Raw genomic sequence first — 25,180 nt, 5'->3', positions numbered from 1 at the left:
ATGATCTCCTTCAAGTTTCTGGACAAATGTGCAAAAGGTGCAACTTTTGCACTGGAGGTGGCCAAAGCACCACATCAGAGCATGGATGTATGGTGACCACTGGCATCTAGGCCCCACTTCCACAGCATCTCAGAGCAGTAGCTGCAGGAGCACTGCTGGCAGGAGGAGCAGAACTCCTCTCTGGTAAGGCTTTCAGGCCATTGTGTGAACCAAAAGGTTCTTTCAATCCAGTCATGTCCTTCTCAGCTCCAAACTCCTAGTAAGGACTGCACAGGGATTCCAACAGCTTCCAGCAGGACAGAGACACTTTGGCAGCCTGCACACAGCCTCTGCATGTTGTCATTAATGTCATGCAAGCTCTTTCCCTGAGTGTACTGAGCAGCACTTCACCCTGCAAGGCACTGCATGAACTGGGCATCCTGGAGTGCATCATGAGGAGTGTGGCCAGCAGGTTGAGGCAGGTTCTGCTTCTCCTCCACTCTGTGCTGATGAAGCCTCACCTGGGGTACTGTATGCAGTTCTGGGTGCCCCAGTTCAAGAAGGGCAAAGAACTACTGGAGAGCGTCCAGCACAGAGCCACTGAGCTGCTGAGGGCACTGGAACATCTCTCATCTGAGAAGAGGCTGAGAGCTGGGGCTGGTTAGCTTGCAGAAGAGGAGGCTGAGGGGGGATCAGATCAATGCTTAAAAATATCTAAGGGGTGGGTGGCAGGAGGATGGGACCAGACTCTTCTCAGTAGTCCCCAGTGACAGGACGAGAGGTAATGGCCATATACCTGGACACAGAAGTTCCATCTGAACACGAGGAGGAACTTCTTTGCTGTGAGAGTGCAGAGCCCTGGTGCAGGCTATACAGAGAGGCTGTGGAGTCTCCTTGTCTGTAGACATTCCAAACCCACCTGGCTGTGTTCCTGTGTGAGCTGCCCTGGGTGACCCTGCTCTGGCAGGGAGCTTGGACTGGATGATCTCCAGAGGTCCCTTCCAGCCCCTACCATTCTGTGATTCTGTGCCCTGAAGTCCACGTTGTGACCAATTTCCCCACAGGTGATTTCCCCAAGCCCCAGGTGGCTCTGAGCTGGCCTTACACGTGTGTACTTGTTGAAGCTCTGCAGGATCTCCCAGCCCCAGTCCTGGTACTTCTTGTCCCCAGTGAATCTGTACAGGTAAAAAAGGCTTTCCACAGTTTCAGGTCGCAGCAAGTTGTGCCTGTCTGCAGGCTGCAAGAGGGAGAGAAGGCAAAAATAATTCAGATAGGGAATTTCCTCAAGGACTGCAGGGAGCAAACCAGCAATTCCCATCTCCTCCATCTCCTCCTGCTCTCAAGGGTTTGTTGTGCAGAACTCAGTATCTTGGTTTAGAGTGAGGCAGATTTGCTCTTTTACCCCTTCCAAACAGGGTAAAAGAAAACCATGGCAAGGAAACTGGCAATGGAGAGGCTGTTCACACCTCCATGAAACAGCACCAAGCATACCAAAGAAACCCATAAGCCACAGCTCTCCTTAGGCCAAAGCTTCACACAAACCTCCCTCTAAATCAGGCCAACAAACCCATGCCTTCACCCCCCCTATACCAAACCCTTGTGATGCAGCCAATATTCAGCTTGGCCCAATTAGGCTGCTCCAGGCCTCCCCTGTAAGACATGTGCACCCTCCTCTCTGGGAGGAGGGAGGGAGGGAGGAGGGGAAGAGAAGTGACTGCAGCCAGTTTTATAGGGATGTAGGGCTTAGGGGAATGAAATACACTTTCTGGTTCACCTCCTGGAGGTGCCCCTAACCATCACACTCAGCCTCTCAATACACTGCAGGGCAATTAAAAACAAGGACCAGGGTGCAGCAAGAAGCCAGGCAGCATGTGCTCCACACCAGCACATCACCAACACCAGCTGGGAGGTCCAGGAGCAGAAGGAATCACTGAATTCCAGCTGAGGCCAGCCCCCTGCTCACCTTGATCTCCACATCTTTGTGGCCCTTTTGTGCATGCAGGTTGAAGTGCACGATCTCTGGGCTCAGGCCTGTCTCCACTTGAGCATACATCTGGTAACATGTTTCTATGAGGGCTTCAGCCAGTTTCATATGGTCAGCAGTGAGGCCATTGTGAGCTCCCAGGGCCAGAGTGCCAGGCAGAAAGCAAACCAAGTGATCCTGCAAGACAAGACAACTCTGACTGCAGCAGAGGGGGGCTGGGGGATGCCTGTGAGTGCAGCTGCCTCTCTGCTTCCCTGCCCAGCTGCCTCTTTTACCTTCTTTCTCTTCTTCAAAACTCATTTCAGGTACTAAGAACTTGAAGGTAACTTTTTAACATGCTGTGAGGCAGCACAAAGCAGGCAGCATTATTACAGAAGGCATCACTCAGCTGAAGAATGTCCAGAGCAGGACTCCAGATTTAGATGAAGTTTCTGGAAAAGCTAATCCAAGGTTTCTGGTCAGGGCAAGGGGGAGGAGAATGCCTCTGGTTTCCCAGAAGTACAGACTTGATACCATCTTAGGAGGGCAGGGGGGTACAACCACCTCAAGGTTTCTCAACAGAGATACCTAAAGGGATAACAGAAATTCAGATGATCAGGTTGCTCCTTAGCTTTTAACATAAAGACAAGAGCCAGCCACAGAAAACAAAGCTTTAGAGAGGAGGGAGAGATCAGCTGCAGGAGATTTTCCTCATTCACAGTATCCCAGGATAGCTCAGGTTGGAAGGCTCCAATGCCCCTGCCAGAGACACCTCTTAACTAGACTCAGCTGCTCAAGGCCTCATCCAACCTGGCCTTGATCACCCCCAGGCAGGAGGCAGCCACAGCCTCCCTGGGCAGCCTGTGCCAGAGTCTCACCACTGAAGTTCTTATGAAAAACTTCCTCCTCAGCTCCACTCTAACCCTGCTCTGCCTCAGCTTCCAACCATTCCCCCTTGGCCTGTCTCTAGACACCCTCATGAAAAGTCCCTCTGCAGCCTTCCAGTAGGATGCCTTCAGCTATTGGAAGGCATCTCTAAGGTCCCCTGGAGTCTGAACACCCCCAGCTCCCTCAGCCTGTCCTCACAGAAGACTTGCTCCAGCCCTTGTGACCTCCTCTGGACTCTCTCCAATGGCTCTGTCATCCTTCTGCTGGGGACACCAGAACTGGAGGCAGAATTGGAGGTGGGGTCTCAGCAGAGCAGAGTCAAGGGGCAGAATCCCCTCTCCTGCCCTGCTGCCACACTTCTTAGCACTGCCTGCAGAGCTCACCAGGCCCAACAAGAAAGCTGTCAAGCTTTCAAGTACACCTCTGCCTCAACACCTGCCCATTCCTGGCAGCTTTGCTCCTTGGAGCAGTAAAAAGCTGCTACCTCTGGTGTCTGTGAAGCAGCACAGGAAGGCTGGGACACAGCTGGCTCCCAGCACCAACTCTCCTGAACTTGCTTACAGCCAGCCAAATGCCACAGATACTGAGCACCTTGGGCTCTTCATGCAGCCAGGGAAGAGGGGCACCTGAGGATGATCATGTGAAAAAGGCAAAGCTGCAGCAATGAAATGGCTGCAGGGACATTTATTTCTTAGCTGCTACTTAGCACAACACACCCAGCACCTGCAAGGTCCTAAAATGCTTGTTAAAGGATAGGGATGCACAAACCAAGAGCAGAGGGACATCATTAATCCATGCTCCCTGCAGCAAAACCCATCCTGGCTTGACACAGCAGAACAAATGTCAGGAATGGGCAGAAAGCCTCCACAATGAGCAGACTCTTCTCACCCAGTAACACAAAGTTAGATCACCTGCTGCTTCTGGGGGCAAAGTGTCCACAAGCCAGGTGTGCAAAGTGTCCAGAGTCTGCAGTTATGGAAGGTAATGCATAAACCAGGCACTGCCTCAGCACCTTCAGACCCTGAACTTTGTGAGCAAAGGAAAAAAACACCACCAAGGGAAATTTGACTCCAGCACCAAAATGTTCAGTTGACAGGAGTGTAAGAGGATGGCCCAGCAGGCAGCTGTGTTCTGGGCTGCAGCCAGAGGAGTCTGGCCAGCAGGGCAGGAGAGGGGATTCTGCCCCTTGACATTGCTCTGCTCAGACCTCACCTCCAATCCTGCCTCCAGTTCTGGTGTCCCCAGCAGGACAGAGAGCTGCTGGAGCACCTCTGCTCTGGGAACAGGCTGAGGGAACTGGGGGTGTTCAGCCTGGAGAGGAGAAGGCTCTGGGGGGACCTTAGAGCTGCAGAGGGTTGGAGTAGATGAGCTCTGAGGTCTCTTTCCAGCTAAGCCATTCTGTGACTTAGAGTAACTCAAAGAGAACCAGGCTCCTGCTTTGCACAGGTGAGTACTGTCTGCCAGGCTGTCACTCAGGACTTGCCACCACACTACACAAGTCTTGACTGTCTTGTGGGCTACTTCTTCCAGTTGGTTTGTTTGTTGTTTCTTTTTCCCTTGGGGGCAGGAGGGGAGAAAGACAGCAGAGAACCTCTGCATTTGCCTGTCCTTAAGGAGTTTGGTGGTGGTGTTCCTGTTTTCTTTTGCTGTTGTTGGTTGGTTTGGGTTTTTAAATGCAGTTGCAGGTCTTACCATCTTGGCACTGAAGTGGCCATGAGCCAGCTCTCCTACAAATATCAGCTTTTTGGGTTGTGATCTCTGAAGAAGATGCTTCTTCACTCCTTCTATGGCTCTCATGTAGTCTTCCAACAGCCTGTGAATTACAACCATTCCCACCTGACTCACACACATTTAATCACAGGTGATGTTCAGCACAGTCCTTTGCAGGCTGCTATATCAGTCTGAAGAGCAATATTGAACTAAATGCAAGACCTGACAAACACCCCTGCAAGTCCCCACGCCTGAGTGACCACCACCATGGAGCAGGGCCCAGTTTCCTTTCCAAGTAAACCCCACGCTGAAAGAGGAAAGAAAATCCCCCCCGGCTGCGAGCCCACAGCCAGCAGATTTCATTTCAGGAACCCCCAGAAGTACAGCAAATTAAAATCACCACAAAACCAGGCTGCTAAGGACCTCTTGGAGGGCTCCAGCCCTTTGCTCTGAAGCAGATTCAATCAAATCAGGTTTGCCCTCGGGCTCATCTGAGTCATTTCTTTAGCTCTCCAACCACAGATGGATATTTAGTGACTCTGAGCAATCTGCCCCAGCCTTTGTCCCCTCCCCTCCCCCAGGACTTAATCTGAGCAATCTGCCCCAGCCTTTGTCCCCTCCCCTCCCCCAGGACTTAATCTGAGCAATCTGCCCCAGCCTTTGTCCCCTCCCCTCCCCCAGGACTTAATCTGAGCAATCTGCCCCAGCCTTTGTCCCCTCCCCTCCCCCAGGATTTAATCTGAGCAATCTGCCCCAGCCTTTGTCCCCTCCCCTCCCCCAGGACTTAATCTGAGCAATCTGCCCAGCCTTTGTCCCCTCCCCTCCCCTCCCCCAGGATTTAATCTGTGCAATCTGCCCCAGCCTTTGTCCCCTCCCCTCCCCCAGGACTTAATCTGCATTTCCCTTGTTTCAAAATACTTCTAAGTGGCAAAAAATCCTGCAGAGTATTTCCACTGGGAGTTCACAGCCTGCCAGGGCTCCTGGTCCCCAAGACAGTGGCTCTCCAGTTCCAGGAAGGGTGGCTTAGTAAAGGCAATGCTGCAAAAGCTTCCTTTGTAGTGATGTGCAAAAGCAGTGCCCCAGAGAGGCAGGAGGCCTGCTGCAGGCATCCAGCCCCTCAGCACAAACAAGCCCAGCAGGCACAACTGGCCTCAGCAGGTAGAAACTGCTGGCAGTTTCTGCCTTTCCCAAGATCTCCAGTTCCATCCATTTTCATCCACTTCGTGTGGTAAGAGAGATGTGAGACCCAAAGCAAAGTTTACACAGACTCCAAACCTCATCTGCTCCTTAAGGATTAAAATTCCCACCTCCATGAATCTGCAGAATTCACCTAACAACCCCACAGGAAAAAGCCAGCACTGGTGAAATGAAGCCTCAGCAGCAGTTTGGAGAGGTCTAATTCTGCTCCACCTCTACTGCAAAGAAGTCACCGCCCTCGCCCGCCCACTCCTCACACCCGACGCACTGAGGAGGAGAATCTCTCTGAGGAACAGACCTTTTGAGACCAAACCTAACTCTGATGCTGTTCTTACATCAAGTCATAGAATGGTCTGGGTTGGAAAGGACCTCCAAAGGCCATCCAGTCCAGCCCCAGTCACCACAGGTCTTTTGCTTGCTTAGCAACACAGCGGTCCCGGCAGTGCTCTTTGGGGCACTGCCGGGCACAGACAGCTTCTCTAAGCAGCAAACTTCACAGCTCACACAACTCCCTCACCAGGAAGGGAAAAGGAAGGGACTTACTCATTTTCTTTTTTGCCCCCCTGAATCCATTGCTTGAGCAGATACTCGTAGTAGCTGTCGGCTCTGGCTCCCAGCGTGTAGACGCCCAGGTGTGTGAACTGCCCGCTGTTGGTGTTGATGAACATGGGCACCAGCCCGTCGTTCTTCCCCGCCAGGCCGTGCACGTGCTTGGTCACCGCATCCACCGCGCTCTGCAGACACACACCTGTCACTCGTGCACAGAAACCTGGCCGGCAGCTTCAGCCTCAGAGCTCTTCTGCCTCCAATTAGCACCAGGGGCACGAGCTCAGTTCAGGCAATGCTTCACATTTCAAAGGCTCCAGGGGGACCTCGGAGCTGCCTGCCAGGACCTGAAGGGTTCCTACGGGAAGGCTGCAGGGGGAGTGTTCATGAGAATGTCTGGAGCCAGGCCAAGGGGGAATGGTTTGAAGCTGAGGCAGAGCAGGGTCAGACTGGAGCTGAAGAAGAAGTTCTTCAGTAGGAGGATGGTGAGACTCTGGCACAGGCTGCCCAGGGAGGCTGTGGCTGCCCCCTCCTTGGGGTGTTCAAGGCCATGTTGGATGAGGCCTTGAGCAGCTGAGTCTACTTGAGAGGTGTCCCTGCCCATGGCTGGGGGGTTGGAGCAGTTGATCTCAGAGGTCACTTCCAGCCTGAGCCATTCTAGGATGCTATGCAATAGGAATTAGGGCTTTGTGACTCTCTCTTTCCTTCAAGTAAGGCCACTCAAAATCTAAAACCATGGCACAGGAGATGATCTGAGTTACTCCTATGTGCAAAGTAGAAGCCCAGCTACAACTCCTCCTCAGTCATGCAGTGGCTAACACTGGTTTAAATAAATGCACTCCTCAAAAGCCAAGCTGTGTACACAGCTTAAACCAATAAAACACCACTGACAAACCCAGAGAAGAGGGGAAAAGATTCTTTTCTCTGCAGTTATTTCTATTTCCACTGATTTCTTACACTATGACCTGTCTCAGACCCTTATCCAGTGAGCCACATTTCAGTTCCACAGATAGCAACACTGGGTTCCACTCTTGGTGCTCTGTCCAGGGCAAATAGCATCAAGAAACCACACAGAGAATGTTACCAGCAGGAAAGCAAGGCTCAGCTCCACAGCCCCCTCCTCAGGTCGATGCTTTCTCCAAATCTGGCAATCTGCTGTCCAACAAAAATGTCAGTGACAAAGTGTGGGGGACTGGGGGGGTCTTTTGGTTTTGTTTGAGTTTGCTGCTTGGTTTGGGTTGTTTGGGGGTTTTTACCTGCAAGCTGGTAATTACCTCCACAACTCCCTGCAGGCATTTAAAAAGTAACTGGAAGTACTTTGCTTGTTTTCTTCCCCTGGTCTAGAGTTTCACAGCTCCTTTAGCTTCACATTACAGACTACAGAGACCACATCTGGTGGAGTAGTCACAGAATCCTAGAAAGGGTTGGGTTGGAAGGGACCTTCAAGATCATCCAGTTCCAACCCCCTGCCATGGGCAGGGACACCTCCCACCAGCTCAGCTTGCTTAAGGCCTCATCCAGCCTGGCCCTCAACACCTCCAGGGAGGGGACAGCCACAGCTTCCCTGGGCAACCTGTGCCAGTGTCTCCCCAGCCTCACTCAAGAATTTCCTCCTCATCTCCAGTCTCAATCTGCCCTCCTCAAGCTTCCACACAGATTTAGCTTCTCACAGACAGGTGGTTTTTACAGCCTGTAACACCCAGCTCTCACTGAAGGTGAGGGGCTGAAAGAGCTGCAGAGAAGTGGGAAAAGAAAACAACCATGGAGTGCTTCTTCCATACCTGGAATTTCTCATCCCCAGTGAGACGAGAGAGCTCCCTGAACTCCAGCTGGATGCTGGTGACCTCGGCCACGGTGCTGTCGGAGGTCCAGCGGGGCGGGTGCGCGCTGCCCCGCCCGAGGTTGACATCGGAGTAGGGGATCTTGGAGGGGGTCCTGAAGGCTGGCATCAGCCTGTTCCCAATGTCTTTCTAGAGAGAAGCCAAGAGCACAGCACAGGCCAGCAAATAAACACCTGCACACAGCTACAGCCCTCTGCACTGCCTTGCACCAAGCAGACCGGAAAAGAGAGGAGTGGCTCAGCTTCAGATGGTGCCAGAGAGCCAAGAACTAGGGAAGGGTCAAGATTTATTCCCAGGAATGGTTACAGAGCTCCTGCCTGGCTCCTGTTGTTGCAGCCTCACTGCAGTCTGCAGTCCCTGTGCAGTTCTGAGGTCACTGACTGCACCCAGCCACCCAGCACTTCCTTCCTTGGCTGTTTCATGAACTCTCTGAGGGTCAGCTCCTCATGGAGAGAGGAGCAGGCAGGTAAGAATGGCAGCTCAAACACAGCAGTGCTCGGAGCTCAGCCAAACAGCTGACAAGCACAGTGAAGGAGATTAAAGGTCCCTTTCCCACCACTTCAAACATGAAGCTGTGGAACATGTCCCTTTCTGATGGACCTTCCCTCAGCTCTGTCCCTCCTGGGCTGCACGATGCAGCTCCTGCGTGACCTGGGCACTCACTGCTTTCTCCAGGAAGAGGCTATCCCCAGAGAGGTGGTAGGTGCTCAGCAAGCCCCCCAGGATACGAATGGTGCTCTCAAAGAGGTTCACATCCACGTTTTTATCAAACACTAAATCATTTGCTACCCATTTTCTTGCTTCTTCAAACTCTGCAAAACATAAAAGGTGATTTGGTTATGAACTTCTGGCATGTTCCAGCCAGGCCAGAGACATCAGTACCCCACATACCCACGGCACTTAACTGGACCTGCCTACAGACAGCACTCATTTAGGTAGAAACTAAAATGATGAGCACATGCCAGGAGAAATTTCACTACTGCTGGCTTAAATGAAAAGTTCCTAACAGTGTAAATCAAAAAGCAGTTGAGGAATTACTTATAAAGCAGATCAGAAATTGAGATCCTGGCTTGCCAGGCAGTCACACTTCCACAAGAGCCTTCTGAGCTTCTGATTCCCCTTTCTTTAAACCAAAGCTGTTATCTCCCCAGATAACCAAGACAACATTTTCAGCTAACAGCTCTTAACAGTCACCAGCACCCTCTACCCAGCAGCCCCCTGGGCAGCCTGCCTGAACCCCTAAAATTACAGAATCACACAGGAAACATCTGCTTAGAAGAGCTAAATGAGCCAAGCTCATCCAACCCTTGACCCAGCAAGGTCAGCTGGGTCAGCAGGCCAGAAGGCTCAGCACCAAACCATGTCCCTAAGCACCAGCTCCACAGCTGCTGGAACACCCCCAGGGATGGGCACTGCAGCACTGCCCTGGGCAGCCTCTGCCAATGGCTGAGATCCCTTCCAGGGCAGAAATCTTTCCTGAGCTCCAGCCTGAGCAGGGGACTGCTGCAGCTTGGAACCATTGCCTCTGCTCCTGGCCCTTGGCACCAAGGAGCAGAGGCTGCCCCCTCCTCACTCCAACCTCCCTGCAGGGAGCTGCAGAGCGCAGTGAGGTCTCCCTCAGCCTCCTCTTCTCCAGCCTCAACACCCCCAGCTCCCTCAGCCCTCCTCTAGCCCAGGGGCTCCAGGCCCTTCTCCAGCCTGGCTGCCCTGCTCTGGACAGGCTCCAGCCCCTCAGGGTCCTTCCTGCAGGGAGGGCCCAGAGCTGAGCACAGCCCTCCAGGGGTGGCCTTAAATCCTGGTGGCCTGCAATACTTTCTCCAGAACCAGAAGTGTTTCTCACACTGCTGTTTCAAAACTAAATGTAAAATAAGAATAATAAAAGCCATTTTGGATTCAACAGCTTAGCAGCTCCAGGACTGCTCTTGCACAGCGTCTGGCTTCATGGGACCTGTGAATTAGCTCAGCCTTCACAGGCAGAGGCAAAAGTGACCCCAAGCTACCTCCCAGCTGCTTGTGAGCAGGTGCAGAACAACAGGAAAGGAAGTCATTCCATGGAAGATTAAAGCAAAGGGACACCTCTGTGTCCCCATGAACATCTTGGATGCTGGGTAGGCTGAGAAGAACCAGAGAAATCTCAGTACTCTCTGGCAGTACAAGAGCGAAGGGAGGGTCCTCCTGCACAGAAGCCTCAGGATCCCCAGAATCACAGAATGTCAGGGGTTGGAAGGGACCCCCAGAGATCATCCAAGTCCAACGCCCCTGAGAGCAGGGTCAGCCAGTGCAGGTCACACAGGAACACATCCAGGTGGGTTTTGAATACCTCCAGAGAAGGAGATTCCACAGCCTCTCTGGGCAGCCTGCTCCGAGCCTCCAGCACCCTCACACCACAGAATTTTCAAAGCAAGCCTGGTAACCTCCACCAGAACTTTCATTTGGTATCCAGAAGAAACCCCAGCAGCTTTCTAAGGCAATCAGAAGTGCTATAAACTATGAAGCACCCTGCACTGAGAGCCCATTTTCACCATGTCTGAGTAATAATTGATGTGAAAAGCTCCATGAAGGTCACAATTCATTGCTTCTGTATAAAAAAGCAGCACTGTCAGCTGGATGAATATTCAGGACAGCCTGCTCAGGCCTAGAGCTGCAGACACATGATAGAATGGTTGCCTTATTTAATCTTTTATACAAGCTTCAAAGGTAGATGAGAACCTTACAAGACTCTCATTGCCCCCTTACAAACAGCTCTCTTCCCACCTTGACCCAGGAAATTGGGCAAGCTGCAAAGGGAGCTGCTGTCCAGCTTCAAGAGATACAGCCCCACACATTTTAAATGCTTCAAAAACAAGCCAGCTCCACAACAGACACCAGCAAAACAACCCCAAAAAGCAGACAGCAACAGAACCTCAGCACTGATTCAGCAGCTTGGTGGGGTTTCTGCAACAGAACTGCAGAGATTTACTCTTACTCTTTATGTTGGGAAGGTTTCTGACCTGGTCACTTCCAGAATAACTGGGAAAAAGTACAGAGCAGAACACCGGAAGGGATCAGATCCTCTGCTGAGAGCACAGGCTGAGGGAGCTGGAGTTGTTCAGCCTGGAGAGAAGATTCCAGGGGGACCTCAGAGCTGCCTTCCAGTACCTGAAGGGATCCTGCAGGAAGGCTGCACAGAGACTTTTCCTGAGGGTGTCTGGAGCCAGGAGAACAGGGAATGGTTTGAAGCTGAGGCAGAGCAGGGTCAGACTGGAGCTGAGGAAGAAGTTCTTCAGTAGGAGGGGGGTAAGATTCTGGCACAGGCTGCCCAGGGAGGCTGTGGCTACCTCCTGCCTGGGGGTGTTCAAGGCCAGGCTGGATGAGGCTCTGAGCAACCAGGTTTAGTTGAGAGATTGGAATAGATGACCTCTGAGGTCCCTTCCAATCCAGGCCATTCGGTGAACCTATGAAATCTAATGAAGATTGCCCTGCTCCATCCTTTGGCTCCTTACAGAAACAACCTTCTTCAGTCCAGATGGGAAATCCTGATGTTGGGTGTGGTGAAACACAGCCCAGAAGCTTACAGGCCAGCTGCCCAAGCCCGCTGAGGAGAAAGCAAGGCTGCAGTGGCAGACACAAAGAGCACTAGTGGTTTGGCACAGGCACAACACACCAGGAGACTCATCCATATCTTCCTCAGGTCCCAGCAGACACATCTGCTCATATATGCAACAGAAGAGGGTTTTTTTTCCTGGGTAGAAGTTCTATTCCAAGAGGAATTCTGTCCTTTAACAGGACACTGCTGGAACACTGCAACAGGCTGCCCAGGGAGGTGGTTGAGGTCCCATCCCTGGAGATGTTCAAGGTGAGGCTGCAGAGGGCTGTGGGCAGCCTGATCCCGTGGAGGATGTCCCTGCTGAGTGCAGGGGGTTGGACTGGATGAGCTTTGGAGCTCCCTTCCAACCTAACCATTCTCTGGTTCTGTGACATTCCCCCCAAGACCTCTGCACAGACACCAAGGCACCGCAGAGAGAGCAAAGAGCGGGGCAGGGGAAACCCCAAAGTTACCTTCTTTTAAGCCCAGGATCCAGAGGGTATCCAAGGCGTCGACCAAGGTGAGCCCAAGGCCAAACCACTCACTGTAGGACTTGGACAAAGGCTTCAGTTCATCGTGGCCCCAGGCAAAGGCCTTGTAGCCCCTCCAGGCGTGGCGGAAGGCCTCGATGACGGCCAACTGGCGCTGGTTGATGGGCACTGCCAAGGACAAGAGCCGGCTCAGCGCCGCCCGGCACAGCGCCGCTCGGCTCAGCACCGCCCGGCTCAGCACCGCACAGCACAGCACCGCCGCGGGGGGCCGGCTCAGCACCACTGCGGGGGGCCGGCTCAGCACCGCCCGGCACAGCACCGCCGCGAAGGGCCGGCTCAGCACAGCCTCGGGGGGGCCGGCTCAGCGCCGCACGGCACAGCACCGCCGCGGGGGGCCGGCTCAGCACCACTGCGGGGGGCCGGCTCAGCACCGCCCAGCACAGCACCGCCGCGAAGGGCCGGCTCAGCACCGTCCGGCTCAGCACCGCCGCGGAGGGCCGGCTCAGCACCGCCCGGCTCAGCACCGCCGCGAAGGGCCGGCTCAGCACCGTCCGGCTCAGCACAGCCTCGGGGGGGCCGGCTCAGCGCCGCCCGGCACAGCACCGCCACGGAGGGCCGGCTCAGCACCGCCCGGCTCAGCACCGCCGCGGGGGGGCCGGCTCAGCACCGCCCGGCACAGCACCGCCGCGAAGGGCCGGCTCAGCACCGTCCGGCTCAGCACAGCCTCGGGGGGGCCGGCTCAGCGCCGCCCGGCACAGCACCGCCGCGGAGGGCCGGCTCAGCACCGCCCGGCTCAGCACCGCCGCGGGGGGGCCGGCTCAGCGCCGCCCGGCACAGCACCGCCGCGGGGGGGCCGGCTCAGCGCCGCCGCGGGGGGGCCGGCTCAGCACCGCCCGGCTCAGCACCGCCGCGGGGGGCCGGCTCAGCACCACCGCCCGGCTCAGCACCACCGCCCGGCTCAGCACCGCCGCGGGGGGCCGGCTCAGCACCACCGCCCGGCTCAGCACCACCGCCCGGCTCAGCACCGCCGCGGGGGGCCGGCTCAGCACCACCGCCCGGCTCAGCACCGCCGCGGGGGGCCAGCTCAGCACCACCGCCCGGCTACATTTTGCTGCCTTCCACCCAAAATAAAATGTGTTCCACACTACTGATCAGTGTGGTGGCCAAAAACATCCTCAGAGCATCCTTTCCTCTGCAGAATAATCAGCCAGTGCTTCTGGTCAGCAATCCAGGCAGGTGAAAGCCAGGAAGCCTAGAGCAGCAACTCGGAAGGGACCCCAATGATCATCTGGTTCAACCTTCCTAGGTCACAGCAGAGTTGAAAGGAGCTGGCCCAGCACCCTGGCAAGCTGAGTTTTGAACTGTCCAAGGTGGGGGACTCCACTGCTTCCCTTGGGAGATTATTCCAATCTCCAACTGTTCTCATGGGCACAGATTTTTCCTGGAGCCCAAGAGGAATCTCCCCAGCAGGGGTTTGTCCCCATCAGCTCTTGTCTTCTCAGGCCACTGGTTGTAAAAAGATCTCTCTCTGGTTAAAAAAAAAAGTCCCTTCTGCAAATCAAACACTGCTGCAATCACAGGCATGGCTGTGGGGAGAGCATCACTGGAACTCTAAGACTTAGGAAATACCAGGGTCAGGATTGCTTCAACCAGCTGTAGTCCAGCTGCTGAACACACAACCCTCCACTCAGGTACCACCTGCCAGTCTTCCTTTATCTCCCCTGCCTTATTCTCTGCCTCCTGCAGAATTTAAAGTCAGTAACACAAAATGATTACTCTTGAACTTTTCAGTTAATACAGAAAAGGAACAAAGTCTGCATGTCCCATCTCAGGCAAAGCCAGGGCTGTTTCCTGGCTCTGCTGACATCTCTGACTGCAATCTGCCCTGAAGCTGAGTCTGTGAGAAACCCAGCGGCAGCGACACCAAACCTCCCAGCTGTGAGGCTGAGAAATGGCAACAAAGCTCTCTGCAGAGGGCAACACCAAGCAGCACTGACTGACCCCACACACAGCAAGAGCCCAAGAGAGGACACTGCAGCGTGCCACACTCAGCACATCCGAGCTCCCTCGTGAACCCAGAGCAACAGCTGCTTTGCTAAGGGCAGCACCTGCACAAACAACTCCTACAGCATCGCTGGGAACCTTAAAAGCAGCTCACTTTCATCAGGAAGTCACTTGGCTGTTCTTGTAAACAAAACAGTGCTGAATAAAGCCTTCCAGGCCCTGTCTCTGTGCACTGTCACAGAGCCACAGAATGTCAGGGGCCAAAAGGGACTTCTGGAGATCACCCAGTCCAAGCCCCTGCCAGAGCAGGGCACCCAGGGCAGCTCACACAGGAGCACAGCCAGGCAGGTGCTGAATGTCTCCAGAGCAGACTCCACAACCTCTCTGGGCAGCCTGCTCCAGGCTCCAGCACCCTCACAGGGACAAAGTTTCCCCTCCTGTTCCCCTGGCAGCTGCTCTGCTCCAGTTGGCACCCAGTGCCCCTTGTGCTGTGCTTGGCCAGCCCTGAGCAGAGCCTGGCCCCAGCCCTGCACATCTTTATCCCCAGCACTGAGGGCAGCCCTCAGGCTGCTCTGCTCCCAGCCCCAAGCCCCAGTTGCCTCAGGCTGTGCTCACAGGGAGATGTTCCACTGCCTGCAGCAGCTCTGTGCCTCTGGGCTGGACTCCTTTAAGCAGGACCATGAGGTCCTTCTTAAGCTAAAGGGGCTCAGAACTGAACACAGCTTTCTAGATGTGGCCTCACAGGGCAGAGGAGAGGGGCAGGAGAACCTCTCTCACCTACTCACCACAGCCCTTCTAATCCACCCCAGGCCACAAGGGCACATTGCTGGCTCATGGTCATCTGGTTGTCCACCAGGACCCCCAGGGCCTCTCCTCTGTGCTGCTCTCCAGGCTACACTGTCCTTTCCTGGAGGAAAGACAGGACAGGCTGCTGCCTCCCAGAGCTTGTGTTTCACAGATCTGACACTAAAATTTTCACATTCTGAAAACCAATAAACATGAAGGCTGCTGAGGTGGAGTAAGGACAGAGAGAAGCTTGGATGTTCTAGGTAAGCAATCCTGCCTACACTTAGTGTCATTAAACTGATAATGAAATGGATGGGGGGGAACTGCACAACTTCAACCATGAAAGTGAACAGAAACAAAGGGATCATTAACTCTCCTACTCACCTGGCTCCTTTTGCTCTTCAGCTTCCACAGATGAAGGTTTTTCTGCTTCTTGCATTTTACTGGATGGAGGTTCAGGGCTTTGGTCAGGTTCTATTACTGCTCCTCTCCAGCTGCAAACACAAGGGATTGTAATTAAGACTTAATGTGAGGACAGAAAGTTATGCAAATGAATGAGAGCTCCCTCTGCATTGCACTGATTTCATGATCCTTGGCTAAAACAGGAGCTTGACTCTGCATTAAGGCTCAAAATGCCTCTGGTATTTTTTCTGTTCAGAGAGAGCAATTTACTGCCAAGAAATAGGCCTTGATTAAGAAAGGCTGCAATGGCAGGGATGTGCCATGGAATGTCCTGGCAAGGGAATTTCAGAGAAAGCTTCTAAAACAACTAAAACCCACAGAATGCTGCATCAGAAGCATTTTGTTATCTACCAGTTCTGAAAGCATCATGGGAGCCACCAAAACCTCACACCACACAAGTGATGGTCACCAAAATCCCAGGAACAAGCACATGGGAGGAGCTGCCTCAAGTAGCTGCTTTACTCCAAGGGCTCACAAAAGCCTTCTCTGCTACCACAGATGCATGGAGTTCAACAAGGCCAAGGGCAAGGTCTGGGCAACCCCAAGCACAGATCCAGGCTGGGCGAGGAGTGACTGAGAGCAGCCTGGGGGAGAAGGCCTTGGGGGTGTCCCTGGCAGCCCAGAGCCAGCTGAGTGCTGAGCTGCAGCCAGAGCAGGGAGAGCAGCAGCACAGGGAGGGGATTCTGCTCCTCTGCTCTGCTCTGCTCAGCCCCCACCTGCAGCACTGCCTCCAGCTCTGGGGCCCCCAGCACAGGAAGGACCTGGAGCTGCTGGAGAGGCTCCAGAGGAGGCCACAGAGATGAGCAGAGGCTGCAGACCCTCCCCTGTGGGCACAGGCTGAGAGCTGGGGCTGTGCAGCCTGGAGAAGAGAAGGCTCCAGGCAGACCTCAGAGCTGCCTTCCAGTACCTGAAGGGCTCCAGGAGAGCTGGGGAAGGATTCTGGCCAAGGGCTGGGAGTGCCAGGCTGAGGAACAATGGCTTTGAGCTGGGAGAGGGGAGACTGAGAGTGGAGAGGAGGAAGGAATCCTTGAGAGTGAGGCTGGGGAGACTCTGGCACAGGCTGCCCAGGGAGGCTGTGGCTGCCTCCTCCCTAGAGGTGTTCCAGGCCAGGCTGGATGAGGCCTTGAGCAGGCTGGGGCTGCTGGGAGGTGTTCCTGTCCATGGCAGGGGGTTGGAGCTGGATGATCCTTGAGGTCCCTTCCACCCTGAACCATTCTGTGATTCTGTGACTCCCTTTTTACAGGGTTTTTATTCAGAATCTCCTTCAGCACAGATCTCCAGTCAAGCCAAGCTCACACTAAGATCAGTTAATCTTGACCATGCTGTTTAACACACAGACACCTTGCCTTTGAGTTCAAGATTCACCTCCCAAGGGAAGAAGGCTTCCAGGACATTTAGAGTTTCTGTTGTTTACAGTCAGGATACTTCATGGCTCCCAGAAAGCCATCATCCAGTCTTTGCATTTGTACCAGTCCAGGTCTCCTCTGCTCCCCTGAGCTTTCCTGCTGCCACCAGCTTAACTCTACAGTTTCAGTATGAGCAGAGGCACAGGACTGAAACCCTCAAGTCATTCTGAGAGATTTCAGGTAACACCAACAGCTAAAATGCTGCTGCAGACACAGCTCTGCCTATGATCAGTTCAGCTGTGCTGAGGAGGACACCAACATTTTTCAAACCCAGCTCCAGTGTCCTGCACCTTAAGAACCTCTCTTGCACTCCTAGTAGATGTTTGAATATCCAAATCACATCCCTTCAGCTACTCCCAAACCAAAAGGTTTCAGTCACTAATGTCTTGGGTAATCACTCACACAAACACACCCACAGCAGCACAGAGCCTCTGCAGAAGATCTTGCCACACCTACCCAAGGCTCTCTGAATGGTATGATTAGTCTGCTGCAAGCAAGGAGTAAGCTACAGGCCCACAACTGCACACACATCTACAGCCTCTGCCAGGTCAGCCTGGGCTCACTGACTCCAGGGGCATCACCCCCAGGCAACAATGATACTGCTGCCACTGCCCCAGTCTGGCCAAGACAAAGGCAGAGGTTACTGCAGCACTGTACTGAGGGTGAATTACAGAAGGGGTTGGGTTGGAAGGGAGCTCCAAAGCTCATCCAGTCCAACCCCCTGCACTCAGCAGGGACATCCTCCACTGGATCAGGCTGCCCACAGCCCTGTCCAGCCTCACCCTGAATATCTCCAGGGCTGGAGCCTCAGCCACCTCCCTGGGCAACCTGCTGCAGTGCTCCAGCAGCCTCCTGGGGCAGAACTTGCTCCTCACCTCCAATCTCAATCTGCTCTGCTCTCATTTCAAACCACTGCCCCTGGGCCTGGCCCTGCAGGCCTTTGGGGGCAGTCCCTCTGCAGCCTTCCTGTAGCCCCTTCAGGTACTGGAAGGCTGCTCCAAGGTCACCCCCCCCAAAAGTCTTCTCTTCTCCAGAGTGAACAAGCTCAGCTCTCTCAGCCTGTCCTCACAAGAGGTGCTCCAGTACCCTGATCATCTTTGTGGCCTTCCCTGTATTTGCTGGTGGTGCCACAAAGTTTATTCACTGCAGTGAGCTTCCAGTTCTCTTTCAAAGTGTTCTGATAGAACTTGGAGTCTGAATTCCACTGGCACATGGAGCTCCCAGTAGGGCACCACATTCCTGCAGCAGCAGCTCTTGCTCCCCTTCTCCTTGAGTAGCCTCCTGTTTGCTTACTGCTTGTCACCCACACTGGCAGGAACTGGGGAAACCATTCATCCTCCCCAAAGGCCTCTGTGCTTCAGTGGCTCTTACACTCTACAACCACTCTACCAGCAGAGGACCAAAGCAGGAGAAGCTGCAGGACAGACAAGGTGATTCTGCCCCTCTACCCTGGTACAGGAGTTCAGTACAAACCCAAGGCAGAAACCCAGACACACTGAGAGCTCTCCTGAGCATTTGTCTAAGCATATTCAAAATGGGACAGCTGCAGAGGGCTCCCAACCCTCTGCAGTCCTAGGATGCAAACAGTGAAACCAGAACAGGTGCACATGCATCAAAATTAAACAGACAAGCCTGGCCACACCAACAGCTGCCAGGCCTGCCCTGAGAGCAAGCAATGAAATCAACCTCAGGCACAGACATCAAAAAGTCCCTAGGGTGGATCCTGACAGGGGCAAGGAGAGGAGCACTGCAACTCCCTGGCAATACTTCTACCTGATCACAGATTTCTCTGGCTTCTCTTCTTTCTCAGCCTGGACTGGTCCTTCCACAGCCTTGCTGGTGTCATGTTGGGTCTTCAGCCTCATGTTCCTGTGTGGTGGCTTGAGCTGAAGACCGGGAGGCCCACGGCGACCATGAGGCAGCTTTGGTGGCTTCTGAGAAAACAAAGAACAGCCAAAGGCCCTCAGCATGCTGCAGAGATGGCAGAACTGCCCACCACACACCAACAGCATTCCAGTGCTACACACAGCTTCAGACTGAGCTGATTCTGCTCTCCTATCATCATGCAAGCTCTGCCCTGAAGAGAAGGCACACCAAGGCCTTGGCTTTCTGCCTGATTTTAACCTTCTGCTGAAGTGACCTGGTTCAACTCACAGGGCTAAACCAAACTCCTCTGCTGCTGCAGCCGAGTCACTGAGCACAAGGCACTGCCCAGGGATTACAAAGCTGATTCCATGTTACTGGGCACAGCACATTTTTAGGGGAATTGGCACAAAGCATAAAGAAAGAATCCAAACACCCAGAGACAAGCTGAGAGAATGGCAGCATCAGGCAACACCCAGTGCTGCAGGGGCGCCTGAGCACCAGCAGGCTTTTGTAGTCCTTAGCTGGAAGCCCCCAGACTCATGGGGTAAATACAGCAGAGCACCACAGTGTTCACACAGGTGGTTGGTTCATGTTTCCTCTCACATCCCCACAGGTGGCACCTGCTGCCTTCAACACCCATCTGCTGGTTGCTGCTGCTTTTCAAGCCAGCAGAAGAGCTGCTCCAGCTCAGTGTGACACTGGCTGTATCCTGGGTCTCATTTCAGCCAGGACTGCTTGGGCTCCTCACAACAGTGATGCCCAGAGCAGTCCCAGCCCATATCAATCATGGTAGGAAAGTCAAGCCTGAAATATGAGGTCACTGCAACCCAGTGTCCTGGCACTCCCAGGTACCAGTGGGCAGAAACAGCACTCTGGGGGCTGAAACAAAAAAGGGAGAGGCAAGGAACACTCTACCAAAGTCCTGCTGAGTGGAAAGCATTCCTCCTAGAGCAGGCCTGAGTGCAAGAAAGCTGGGGAGGGACTTTGGACAAGGAACAATGCCTTTGAGCTGGGAGAGGGGAGACTGAGAGTGGAGAGGAGGAAGAAATTCTTCAGAGTGAGGCTGGGGAGACTCTGGCACAGGCTGCCCAGGGAGGCTGTGGCTGCCTCCTCCCTGGAGGTGTTGAAGGCCAGGCTGGATGAGGCCCTGAGCAAGCTGGGCTGGTGGGAGGTGTCCCTGCCCACGGCAGGGGGTTGGAACTGGATGAGCTTTAAGGCCCCTTCCAACCCAAACCATGCTATGGATCCCTGAGAGCTGTAGCTCCCTTCTCCCTAACAGCTGTTGAAACCAAGCACTGCCGGCCGCTTTCGTAAACCCTTTGGCAGTTTCCTCTCATAGTACCTGTGGTGAAAGCTGTGGGTAGTCTCCAAGGTTGCCATCTGCTTTCTGGGGTGCTGGTAGAACAGCTGGATTTGCCAGTTTCAATCCAGGAATGTCTGGTTCTGCTCTCTGATCATCCAGTGGTTTGTTGGCTAAGCCTACACACAGGAAAGTGCTCAGCACAAGGAATCAACAGCAAGGCATTTCTGACAGGCTGCTGCCCTCAGCTGTTAGCTGCAGCTCCATTGACAAAGCACTGAGAAGCACACACCCACTGTCAGACACCCTCCCCAGTACACAGAGAGGCTGCTAAGAGGCACAGGCTTCTTTGGAACTTGCTGTCCTGTTAGCTCCTCAGCACAGTCAGCAAGGTAACACCAAAGGTAAATGCACCTCCAGATGGCAGAAAAGCTTGGAGTATCTGATGGACAACCAGACCCAAAAGAGAATGACCTCATCCCAGTGGTTAGGATTGGGTTACAAATATCTACAAACACAATTTAAAAACCTTCCAGTCTCAAATTTCAATTAACTAAACCAAAATGTTACTCAAGTGTAGATAAGCAGTGAGAAACATTGCTGAGTCAGCCACAAAGGCCACTGGAACACAGCACTTAAAGCCATCCCACAACTGCACTTCGTGGCTGAACCCAGGAACTCCCAGTCACAATTAAAAACAGTTGTAGGAACTGAAAAGCTTCTTAAACACAGCCCCACAGTGCAGTGACTCTGAGCTCCCCTGGGCTCTTACTTTTCCAGGGTTCCCCCATGCTGGTGTAGGAAATGACTCCGCAGACAGCCAGGGCAGCAAACAGGAAGAGGATGACGCTGCGCTGCAGGCGGGAGAGCTGCTTCCATTTCTGCAGAGAGAAGAGAGGGGTGAGGAAGAGCACTGGGCAACACAAGGAGTGTCACAGATAACCTTATGGGTTCAGTCAGAGCTAGAAACACAAAGGGGTGCAGTGTCCCAGCTGCAGGCATCCACTGCTTGTTCTTTGATAGGGAAACACCAGCATGGGGCGCAGCAGCCTCAAGGAGACATCAGAGCTACCTGCCTCAGGAACCTCCGAGACTGCCAGACACCAAGGACTCCAGAAAGCATCACCCATGGTGCTGATTCTCATCACAGCCTTCCCTGGCTGACCTGCATATGCCCACAGGTCAGCTGGGAAATCAGCCCAAAGCCTCTTTGCTCCCTTCTGGCTGAAACATGCTGTAGAACACATAGGCAAAGCAAGAAACAGAAGCACAGGATGACAGGGGGAGGAAGGGACCTCTGGAGAGGAGTCCAACCCCACTGCTAGTGCAGGTACACCCAGAGCAGGCTGCACAGGAACACCTCCAGGTGGGTTTTGAATGTCTCCAGAGAAGGAGACTCCACAACCTCTCCGGGCAGCCTGCTCCAGGGCTCCAGCACCCTCACACCAAAGAAGTTTCTCCTTAAGTCCAAGTGAAAAAGAAGAAAGTGGTAGAAAAACTTAAAATGCTACAGCAGCAAATAAGAGAGGTTCAAAAGAAGGTAAGCAGCCATCACCAGGCAGGAAAACCCAGGCATCCTGCCTCCACAGACACGTGGAACTGTGACACTGAACAGCTCCCCTCACCACAAAGGCACATGGGGAGGAGGGAGAACAACAGAACCAGGCAAACCCACACCACTTCCAATTCCAGTCCTGGGCAAAAATGTGTTTTTAGAACTGAGGTGCACACAGCAACATCACTGAGTCAGGAAGGAAATGCTGCAGGAAGCTGAGAGCAGATCCCTGCATGGAGAGAGGGAGCAGGTGGAGTTAAACATTAACTGCTAAATGACCACCTGGGCAGTCCTCCAACAGCCCTATCACAACTCACCAGAGCAGCACCTTGCTTCCAAGTGCTGGTTCTTGCAGACAGAGAGGTGTTTCAATGCCAATGCTACAACTGGGAACAGCCTGCAGCTCCTACAAACCCTTCTGTCCCCTACAGCAGGTCTCACAGTCCTCATGCCCTGAGCAACCACCAGTAGCTGCCGACCTTCAAGGGTAGAGCTGCCACTGCCCACAGTGCCACGTCCCACCGCTCACATCTCCTGCTCCCCTCCCCCACTGACAGCACAGTGGCTCTGTACACCCCTCCCTGTGCACACAAGATGCTGATCTCACTCCTTTGCCTTTGGCTCTACCTGTATGGTGAATCATGTTATCATCTCCCAGCTGCTGAATCACAGAATGTCAGAGAGGCCTCTCTGGAGATCATCTACTGCAACGCCCCGGCCAGAGCAGGCTCACCCAGGGCAGCTCACAGAGGAACACATCCAGGCAGGCTCTGAATGTCTCTAGACACCTTGTGACTTCTTCCCACACTGCCTAGCTGGTAGAAGCTGTCTGCTGTGTCCCTAATCAAGTTCTTCACACACTTCACCTAACCAGTCTGATGCCTCCATAGGTGGCTATACTTCATCCCCCACCTGCAACAAGGATTATTTTGTCCCTTTGACTCACACTTTCCCACCCCATTCCCATTAAAACTCCCTGCCCACTCCCTATACCTAAGGCTACTTCCACACAGCTCTGCCCTTCTCACACCCCACCTTCCCACAGGAAGGGGAACCATTCCCTTTACTCTCCCAGGACTCAGGACAGGGCTTTCCCTTCAAGCCCTAAAATAAGGGTCAAAGGCACCAAGACCAACTCTCCCCTCCCCCTCCAGAGCAGCGTCGTCCTCCCAGACGGACACTAGCAGAGGGCCGGTTCCCGTACCGCCTTCCCCCGCTCCAGCTTTCCACACAAACACTGAATAGATCTGGAGCACCCTCGGCCAGCCCGCACTCGGCAAGCCCCTGCCAGGCGGTGATCTGCCGCCCGGTGATCTGCTAAGCCCAGCACGCCAGCCTGGTGGCAGCGCTCCCCAGAGCCCAGGGCACCCCATCGTCGGGAGACCGTTCGGGCACCGTCCGCAGCGCGGCAGGGGAGGCCCCAGGCCAGGGTCACAGTGCAGCTGCACCCGAGAGCGGAGACAGCCCGCGGCGGCCCCTCCCTCCCGGCCCAGCGAGGCCTTTCCCTTCGCCGCGGGTCCCCAGCAGCCGGCACGGAAGTACCCGGCGCTACCCTACCGCTCCCCGCGCGTCCCCGGGCCGGGGCCTCCGCGCCCGGCTACCCTCCCGGCCCGGCGCCCGCCCTCACCCGCCAGCAGGAGCGCCGCCTCCAGGCCTTGCTGTTGTTGTAGCTGCCGGGCCCCAGCCCTTCCCCGGGGCTGAGGGTGACGGAGATGAAGTCCCGGCGCGGCGGCGAGGCGGCGGCACTCGAGTACATGGCGGCGCCTCAGGGGCCGCGGCGCGGCCGCGCGCAGCCCGCCATCCCCCCGCGCGCCAGCGCCGAGCACCACCGAGCTGCCGCTTCCGGGCGCCGCTTCCGGGCGCCGCTCTAGCCGCGCCCCGCGCGCGCCCGCAGCTCTACGGCGGCCGTCGGAGCCTGCCGGGGCACGCAGTGAAGCTTTCGGCACGCAGCGAAGCCGGGAGCGCTGCGCCTGCCGCAGGAGGCAGCTCCTGGAGGCTCAGGGACAGCCGTGCCCATGCGCCGGGAGCGGAGCCGCACACGGCCTGGGTGGGCGAGCGGCTAATGAATGACTTACAGGGAAAAAAGAGGGGGAAAGCCTTTGGGAAAAAAGGGAGGCAACAATGAGACGTTTCAGGATGCTGCTAGGTCATGTGGGAAAAATACTAGAGAGGCAAAAGCCCACTGAGAGCTTAGCCTGGCACTGCTGTGACAGGCAACAAAAAGTGCTTTTAGAACTCTTAAAAGCAAAGGGGGCAGGGACAACCTCCGCTGGAGGGGAACATTGCTACTAAAGATGGGGACAAGGCTGAGGTACTAAATACCTTCTTTGCCTCCATCTTCAACAGTAAGGCAGGAGGGCTTCAGGACAAGTGGCCTCCTGAGCTGCCAGCTGGGGTCAGGGAGCAGTATAGTTCCCCTGAAACCCAGGAGGAAGAAGTCAGAGACCTGCTGAGCCACTTGGATCCCCACGAGTGTCAATGGGATGGGATGGGATCCATCCCCTGTACACTGCACTGGTTAGGCCACACCTTGAGTCCTGTGTCCAGTTCTGGGCCTCTCAGTTTAGGAAGGAGGTTGACTTGCTGGAGTGTGTCCAGAGAAGGGCAACAAGGTTGGTGAGGGGCTTGGAGCACAGCCCTGTGAGGAGAGATTGATGGAGCTGGGGTTGCTTAGCCTGGAGAGGAGGAGACTCAGGGGTGACCTTATTGCTCTCTACAACTACCTGAAGGGAGGTTGTAGTCAGGCAGAGGTTGGTCTCTTCTCCCAGGCAAACAGCACCAGAACAAGAGGACACAGTCTCAGGCTGCGTCAGGGGAGGTTTAGGCTGGAGGTTAGGAGGAAGTTTTACCCAGAGAGAGTGATTGCCCACTGGAATGGGCTGCCTGGGGAGGTGGTGGGGTCACTGTCGCTGGGGGTGTTCAGGGCGAGGCTTGACAGGATGCTTGGTTCCATGGTTTAGTTGATTGGGTAGTGTTGGATGATAGGTTGGACATGATGATCTCGAAGGTCTCTTCCAACCTGGTTTATTCTATTCTATTCTATTCTATTCTATTCTATCCTAGGGTGCTGAGGGAACTGGCAGATGAGTGCCACGCTGCTCTCCATCAGTTACCACCAGTCCTGGCTCACCAGAGAGGTCCCAGATGACTGGCAGCTGGCAGCGTGATGCCCATCCACAGGCAGGACTGGCAGCGTGATGCCCATCCACAGGCAGGACTGGCAGCTGGCAGCGTGATGCCCACCCAGAAGAAGGGCCAGAAGGAAGAGCCAGGGAATTCCAGTCCTGCCAGCCTGACCTCAGTGCCAGGCAAGATTATGGAGCAGATCATCCTGGGGGCAATCACAGCACACCTGCAGGGTGGCCAAGGGCTCAGGCCCAGCCAGCATGGATTTAGGAAGGGCAGGTCCTGACTCTCCAACCTGATCTCCTTCCATGCCCAGGTGACTGCCTGGTGGCTGTGGGGCAGGCTGTGGATGTGGTCTGCCTGGACTTCAGCAAGGCCTTTGCCACCATCCCCTACAGCAAACTCCTGGCCAAGCTGTCAGCCCCTGGCTTGGGCAGCAGCTCTCTGAGCTGGGTTAGGAACTGGCTGGAGGCTGAGCCCAGAGAGTGGTGGTGA

The 25,180-nt window shown here is 54.7% G+C and overlaps 1 protein-coding gene across 1 annotated transcript in view; it reads right to left on the bottom strand.

Moving 5' to 3' along the window:
- The window catches only part of MAN1B1 (mannosidase alpha class 1B member 1), a 28,473-nt gene extending 5,084 nt beyond the window's left edge, over positions 1-23,389 (bottom strand). Inside the window, exons 1-12 of the mRNA XM_054174260.1 lie at positions 23,187-23,389; positions 20,777-20,885; positions 20,047-20,183; positions 18,612-18,772; positions 15,355-15,464; positions 12,163-12,348; positions 8,788-8,936; positions 8,065-8,253; positions 6,281-6,471; positions 4,523-4,643; positions 1,943-2,140; positions 1,085-1,216 (exon numbers count right to left, since the gene is read on the bottom strand). Coding sequence (XP_054030235.1) covers positions 1,085-1,216; positions 1,943-2,140; positions 4,523-4,643; positions 6,281-6,471; positions 8,065-8,253; positions 8,788-8,936; positions 12,163-12,348; positions 15,355-15,464; positions 18,612-18,772; positions 20,047-20,183; positions 20,777-20,885; positions 23,187-23,315 — 1,812 coding nt within the window. The 5' untranslated portion in view covers positions 23,316-23,389. The remainder of the gene's footprint in view (positions 1-1,084; positions 1,217-1,942; positions 2,141-4,522; positions 4,644-6,280; positions 6,472-8,064; positions 8,254-8,787; positions 8,937-12,162; positions 12,349-15,354; positions 15,465-18,611; positions 18,773-20,046; positions 20,184-20,776; positions 20,886-23,186) is intronic.
- Positions 23,390-25,180: the final 1,791 nt, after the last annotated feature.

The sequence above is a fragment of the Dryobates pubescens genome, chromosome 29 (assembly GCF_014839835.1).
Source record: "Dryobates pubescens isolate bDryPub1 chromosome 29, bDryPub1.pri, whole genome shotgun sequence".
NCBI classification, from domain to species: Eukaryota; Metazoa; Chordata; class Aves; order Piciformes; family Picidae; genus Dryobates; species Dryobates pubescens.
This window is presented reverse-complemented; position numbering and strand designations above follow the sequence as displayed.